The sequence below is a fragment of the Babylonia areolata genome, chromosome 1 (assembly GCF_041734735.1).
Source record: "Babylonia areolata isolate BAREFJ2019XMU chromosome 1, ASM4173473v1, whole genome shotgun sequence".
In the NCBI taxonomy this organism is placed as follows: Eukaryota; Metazoa; Mollusca; class Gastropoda; order Neogastropoda; family Buccinidae; genus Babylonia; species Babylonia areolata.
In genome coordinates, this window is record NC_134876.1 from 12665099 (window position 1) to 12672598 (window position 7500).

The 7500-nt window shown below is 36.4% G+C and overlaps 2 protein-coding genes across 3 annotated transcripts in view; one reads left to right on the forward strand and one right to left on the reverse strand.

The window, feature by feature from the left end:
* LOC143279753 (H(+)/Cl(-) exchange transporter 7-like) overlaps positions 1-2704 on the reverse strand; it is a 33980-nt gene extending 31276 nt beyond the window's left edge. Inside the window, exons 1-2 of one of the 2 annotated variants that reach the window (XM_076583883.1) lie at positions 2645-2704; positions 1631-1762 (exon numbers count right to left, since the gene is read on the reverse strand). In XM_076583883.1, the coding sequence (XP_076439998.1) occupies positions 1631-1762; positions 2645-2701 (189 nt within the window). In that variant the 5' untranslated portion in view covers positions 2702-2704. The remainder of the gene's footprint in view (positions 1-1630; positions 1763-2644) is intronic. The other variant, XM_076583891.1, reaches the window with a different exon arrangement.
* Positions 2705-4977: 2273 nt separating this feature from the next.
* The window catches only part of LOC143279766 (rap guanine nucleotide exchange factor 2-like), a 104154-nt gene continuing 101631 nt past the window's right edge, over positions 4978-7500 (forward strand). Inside the window, exon 1 of the mRNA XM_076583904.1 lies at positions 4978-5212. Coding sequence (XP_076440019.1) covers positions 5166-5212 — 47 coding nt within the window. The 5' untranslated portion in view covers positions 4978-5165. The remainder of the gene's footprint in view (positions 5213-7500) is intronic.

Here is a 7500-nt window from a genome sequence, read left to right on the forward strand (position 1 = left end):
GAGAGACAGAGACAGGACACAGATTTTTTTTTGATTTTTTTTAATTATCTCTCTCTCTCTCTCTCTCTCTATATATATATATATTTTTTTTTTTTCCCCATATAAATGAATACATGAATTCATAAAACTTTGTAAAAAGGGCAGTGCTGTGTAGCACCATAGACCCACTGACCATATAATTATACAAAAACATGTCATTGGCATGGTTACAGGGAATATTTTTTTGCAGAGTTATGTCCCTTCCTTTAGGACTGAAACTGGGCTGATCAAGAATGGTGCACAACGAAAAGCTGAAAGATGGAGGTCATGCCTGTGCAGCATTAAACTGTTCCAATTCACAGTACAAGTGGAACTGTAAATGGAAAATCAATGTACCAATTCCCAGCAGATGAAAAGAACTACAATTTACAGTGTGTTTCCCTTTCAAAGCTGAAAAAATGATGCCGGTTACCACAGAGCATTGCCACTTGAGTATGACTGTATCAGATGTCTTTCCACCTGAAGGCACTGGCTGGGGGTAAAATGATTCAAATGTCTGACCACACTGTTAATCTATCACTTCATTCTGATCTAGAACACCATGCATTTTGCCTATGCTTCTTCCCTTTTCATGACAGAGTCAAGGCACGATACTGCTAAAAATAGCATGGAATACCAGAAGCATCTTGTTTATATGCAGGATACGTTATTTTGTGCAGACTGGTGTATTACAATAAATTGTCATGATACTGACAGTGTGTCATTACATTCAGCAATGATTGTTCAAAGTTCTGATAAGAAAAACTGTTCTCTCTGTCTTTCTCGCTCTCTCTTTCTCTCTGAGTATTTTGATTGCTTTTACATATTTCTGGGTGCACACATGTGAATTTTATATTCAAATGCAATTGTTCATTATATCAACAACGTATCATTAATTGTGTATGGCTTGTCTTATCTTTGTAATTGTATGACTGTATTATGAATCATGTATGACTTGTGCTCTCTCTCTCTCTCTTCTTCTCATTCTTAGTATTTGTCTCTTGTCCTTTCCCTTTATTTCTCTTTTGCTCTTATTTTTCCCTTTCTTTCCATGCATTAATGCGTCCATAATCTATGATGTAAATGCTGTTCTGATAGAATTATGTATTTTTTGTGGTTTCTTTTTCTTCTTGTTTCCTTTTTTTTCCTTTCTTTTCTCACACACTCCCCCTCCCCCACTTTTGTTTTGAGGACTGAATGAAAAAATGCATTGTTTTGCTTACCCTCTCACCCTCAGAAGATAAAATTAGTTCATTCTCTGTCTCTGTGTCTCTATCACTCTCTCACCTATCTTTTTCTCCTTTTTCTGCTTGCCACACAGTTTCAAGTTCACAAACATAGCCCGAGGTCAACAATAAAATAAAAAAACATCCAGTGTCACTCACTACTATAGGCTCATCACCATGGCTGCTCTCTGTCAGCCCGTAACAAAGGGGTGTAAGGAAATGGCAGCAGTGATGTGTCTGTAAATAGGGTCTTTAGTAGCACTTAGCTGTCTTAACACATAGTAATTCTATCACACTAATATCAAACAAAAGATCGACAAACTCTCAAATACTTGATCAAGAAACAACTGATTGCAGGATGCTACCAGTATGACCAGTATACCAACCTCATATTTAGCAGACAGCAGACTTTCTGGATTTACATATTCAGTTTCAACACTAGGAACCTGTTCAGTTCCTGTTGTTATTGTTGAAGAAATGCTGCCACTGGACGTTCTGTTCTGTTGGGAAGAAGTCTGCTGCCAGCAAAGACAAAAAGGTGAATTGATTATTCAGCATTGTAAGTAAGCAATAAAAATACTTTTTGTACAAGAAATCAGACACAATCTAGACATTGAAGATGAAAGAAAAAATAAAGCAAAGTGACGTGTATACTGCTTACACATGTATTAAAGAAAATTCAAGGCATGCACTTGCACAAACAGCAGTAGAAGACAAGGAAAAGCATTGTCATCACACACACACACACACACACACACACACACACACGTGTGTGTCGTTGAATATCACTGATTGTGAAAAGACGCTAAACTAAAGAACGGACGGACACAGAAGTGCACACATGTAAATAGCGCAAAACGGGAGGTGGGTATGTGGAAAGTAGATGGTAAATAGAAAGACAGTCTACAAACAGAGGTTCATCCAGATGTGTGTGTGTGTGTGTGTGTGTGTGTGTGTGTGTGTGTGTGTGTGTGTGTGTGTGTGCGTGGTCCGATGAAATTTTTCAAGGATCATCAGACTGTGTGTATGTGTGTGGTCCGATGAAAATTTTCAAGGATCATCAGACTAAATCATCTTGTCATTTTCTTTTCTTTTTTTCTTTCTTTTTCTTTTTTTTTTAATACTAGTTTCAGTGATCATAGGTTATACTAGGTGATACTTGGTTCACTCAAGAAACTGTTGTGTAGTTGTGTATGTGTGTTGTCTACAAATTAATCAGGAAGTATGTTTCATTCAACAGGAATTGAATTCGAAAGGACGGATCGAAAGTCCTATCATTAGGAGTTTCTTATTTTATTTTTCCAGTACAATGTCCTTCTTCTTCAAATTAAGCAGGAACAATCAACATGCTGCTTTATTCGCTATTCTTCCTTATCTCATTCCTCAACACAATTACTTACAGTCGACTCATCATTCACCAACAGTGGTTTGCGTTCGTCTTCCATGGTCCCAGTCATGTGATTCTTGAAAATGGAGTTACGTGTCCTTTGTTGACAAATGACAGTTGACAGGAACTAAACCTCGCTTTCATCGTAAACAAGATGGCGGTCTGCTGATGTGCCAATGCCGGATGAGTGGTTTTGAAGGAATTGAAAGATATAGAAGGTATGATTTTACTGTCATTTTTATTCAAGATAGGTATTTCTTGCTCCCGATTTATGTGCTTAATTGCATCCACATATGTGACGACCGTTTGGTATATCAAATGAGTCCAAGTTCTGTTCCTTCTGCTGAGTTTGTCTTAGTGGCTTCTGCTAACTTGTAGAAGTTCTGCATCAACAAGACTGCACATGGCATAACATCAGCAGGGAGTAAGGAACTGTTAAACTACTATCCGCCCCCCCCCGCCCCCCCCCCATCTCTACACACAACACACACACACACACACACACACACACACACACACACAGAGGTTCACATACATCTATTCCATTTGGCCTCGACGATCTGTATCAGTATCGAAAGGAGGCGTCACTATGTTCGGACAAATTCATATACGCTACACCACATCAGCTAAGCAGATGCCTGACGCGCTCCAAAGTTGTGAAGTACATAGAAAAAGATATTCGTTTAACTTTTAACTATTGCCTTTCTTCTTTCACTTAAAAACAAAAAAAAAAACAAAAACAAAAAAACAAAACAAAAACAAAACAAACAAACAAACAAACAAACAAAAAAACAACAAGAACAAAGTTTAATAATTTCAAATTGTATGTCACAGATGTCAGTTCTGACTATATACTTATGCTTTTATTCTGACAAAGAAAACAGTCTTCTTACATCTTTCGCATCAGCAGTGTGTTTAAAAAAAAATATATATATATATATATATTAGAATACAAATTTAAAACTTTTAAAGACAAAAGATAGGGTTTTTTTTTTAAGTTTCACATACTGTGACATTCACTGATCCACAACAAATTTTCACTGGTTTTAGTGATAATTCTCTATTTAGTCATTTCTGAAATGAGTTCAGTATTTGAATAAACTTTGACCATGCAGAATCAATGTGAAGAATGGCATATATAGTGCTAAAAGTTATTCCCATTAAACTGAGTCAATAGATGCATGGAAAATGGTTTGGTAATAGTTCTGCCAGGTGATAATTTATTCTAAATACAAGACAGACTTTTGTTTAAACACTACCTTAGATTTATAGTAAAACCAGAGGCATTACATACTTGTATTTGTGGTTAATAGAATGAAGACAACAAGCTTGCCAGTTGCTGAATACAGTGAATTACTTTGATAAGATGAAATCAAACCATTTTGATGTTAACAGAAAAGAAAAGAAAAATTGAATGAATTATGGATTGACACCAGAGCCAGCAAACACAAGCTTTTTGACAGTTCCAAAAGTACAATTGTCATATCATTTTCAAACTTTATAGTCCTGTGGTAGTGCTAGCTTCCAGGTCTTCTCTTTTGAAATTTTCACTAATTAAAAATAAAATAAAATAAAAATAAAAAGGAAAAAATTAATGCCTGCATCTTCTCTTTAGTGAACCAGAAATGATGATCATTATTCTTGAATTACAAGTTGCTCTTTCAGTCTTTGGTATCTTCAGACTTGTGTTGGCCATGCCGATTCATGCTGACAACTATGAGAAAACTGAAATTTTGTCAGCTGATTTCTTGTTCAGAGATATATATGTGACAGATTAAAAAATGAGCAGGATGCCACATTCATTTTAATTTGTAATACTCATTCAAACAGTTGCTCATTTCATTTTGTTTTTCTTGGTGAAGGTTGATGATATATGCCAATTGGCAAAATTGCTGACCTAAGATCTCTTGTTGATCCGAGTTCACCAAGTCTGTCAACTGACTTTGTTATCTCTTGTGCACTATGTGTCTGGACTACTGGTTATGTGTAACATTGAAAGCTTGCCCATTACCAGTAATACGCAAGCCTCTTTGTTCATTACTAGTAATGGGCAAAAGCTGCTATTGAGCACTTCATTGTTATAGATCTTTGTTTTTTCATCATGCAAGAAACAGACAACTGCTGGTGCACATGAAAGCAGTGTCACTCTGTCAGTGTATGCTGCTCGGTCATTACTGAACTTTGTAATCTGAACAGTCTCAGTCTGGAGCGTGTTATGAAGCACTTGACACTGAAGCGTTGTGCGTGATCTGTTACTCATAAACAAGGAAGTGAAATGGAAGAGGATATTTGCCACTGGTTGGTTGGTTTAGTTGGTTGCCAGCATCCAGCGATTTGTGATTGGAGAAATCAGGACTGAAAGTGGTTTTTGTTTTCTGTATAGATAAACTTGTTGGGGTCTGCTATTTTTCTGTGTCCACTTTTTAAATGGACTAAAAGTAGCGGTTTCTTGTGTAATGAGCAGCACCAAGGTATTGAAGATCATTTGAGCACAGAATCTAGTGATTAGATGTGATGTGAAGAAAGGAGACGACATGAACAGAATATCTGAGGAGTCAGTGTCCTACTGTGAACAAGATGAGTAAGTTTTCCGTTTCATAATATAGTCGAGTCACATAGATTTATACCCAGTAGTTGTGTGCAGGTACTGTTTTCTCAGAACTTTCCATTTCTATTTCAGTTGTGTACATATATATATATATATATATATGTATATACATATAATTATGTTTGTGTGTGTGTGTGCGCACATGCGTGCTTGCATGCGCACAAGCATGTGTGTATGTGTGTGTGTTTCATTTGTGTTCACATCGTTTGTGTATGTTTTGTGGGGCTTTTGATTTTGATGATTTGTTTGTAAGTCAATGAGTTCACCATTTTTGACTCACTTGTGCAAACAAAGTGAGTCTATGTTTTAACCCGGTGTTCGGTTGTCTGTGTGTGTGTCCGTGTGTCCGTGGTAAACTTTAACATTGACATTTTCTCTGCAACTACTTTGTCAGTTGACACCAAATTTGGCATAAAAATAGGAAAAATTCAGTTCTTTCCAGTCATCTTGTTTAAAACAATATTGCGCCTCTGGGATGGGCACAAAAAAATAAAGAATGAAGCCTAATTATATGCAAACTGCATTTACTGTTATATTTATATTTTTTGTATTCTCTAAACTTGGCACTTTGATCTGATATTCTGACCCAACAGCTAGAGCAGTCATTATTATCATTTTTTGTTCAAACAGGAACTTCTTTTGCCAAGCATGGAAGTTTTATTTATTTTGCAAACGTTTTGGTTCAGATAGTAAAAAAGGGAAATTACTCTGTAATGCTAGGGGAGTTAATTTGCTTTAAACTGATCTTTCTCATCTTAAACATTACATTTTGAAATTATACTCAATACATAAGAAGCTTGGATTTTTTTTAAGTGTATCACAAGTAAGTCTTGAAGGCCTTGCCTCTCTTGTTTATTATTTATATTTGTTAAGGAACTGCTGTTATTGATATTAAGCGTAGATCATTATGCAGTCACTCAGTCACTGTAGTAAAGTTTATTGCATTTTTTTTTTTTCAGAATCACAGAAATGATTTTTCAGAATCAGATTTTTAATATATTTCTTGTTTGGAAGCAATCATTCTAGGGAATGTACACAGAAGACAAAAGTTACAGCAATAGATAAGCAGCTCTGATGGCAGTTTCTTAGTCTGAACATTTGCTTTGAGAAACCATGATGACTTTCATTTCCCTAGGCTGGCAGCATTGTGAAGCCACAGTCAGGACCAAAGACTTTAGTTCACCCAAGTTAAGCCTTTGCTGATCTGATGTTGCAGATATTGATTTTGGGATTTGGCTGGCTCATGTTTTAGGTGGGGAGTTGTTATATGTAGTCACATTGATTTGTGCTCTCATAATTTGTGAGTTTTGTGTAAGTGAAAGAAAGCAGATCAGTCCTCTGTCACTGTCTTACTTTGTTTCTTCTTCTCTTTCATCTGACTTGCTTCTCTCTTTTCTCATTCCCCCACCTCCACCCAGTACACATCGTAAAAGTAGGGATGCACTGTCATGCATGCAATTATGTGTGTCTGTCCATCTGTCTGTCTTCACTTGTACAGCATTTTTTTTCTTCTCATCAACTGATGGGGCTATTTCAGTGTGGTGTGGGATTATGGCTAATGAATATATTTTCTGAACCTCTGTTGAAATGAACCACCATTTTGACCTTGAAATTGATTCAAGTCAGTCACAGTGAGGTCACACAGGGTACAATAACTACTGTAAACAAAACCCAGTGAGGAAACTAATGAATCAGTCATTTTACAGACAGTATGGGAGAAAGAGTAAGATGGAGCCTGTTCCAACATTTTACAGACAGAATGGGAGAAAGAGTAAAATGAAGGAGTCTGTTCCGTCATTTTACAGACAGAATGGGAGAAAGAGTAAGATGGAGTCTGTTCCAACATTTTACAGACAAAATGGGAGAAAGAATAAGATGGAGTCTGTTCCAACATTTTGCAGACAGTATGGGAAAAAGAGTAAGATGGAGTCTGTTCCAACATTTTGCAGACAGTATGGGAAAAAGAGTAAGATGGAGTCTGTTCTGTCATTTTGCAGACAATATGGGAAAAAGAGTCAGATGGAGTCTGTTAAATACATTTACAGACAGTATGGGAAAAAGAGTAAGATGGAGTCTGTTCCAACATTTTACAGACAAAATGGGAGAAAGAATAAGATGGAGTCTGTTCCAACATTTTGCAGACAGTATGGGAAAAAGAGTAAGATTGAGTCTGTTCCAACATTTTGCAGACAATATGGGAGAAAGAGTAAGATGAAGTCTGTTCTGTCATTTTGCAGACAATATGGGAAAAAGAGTCAGAT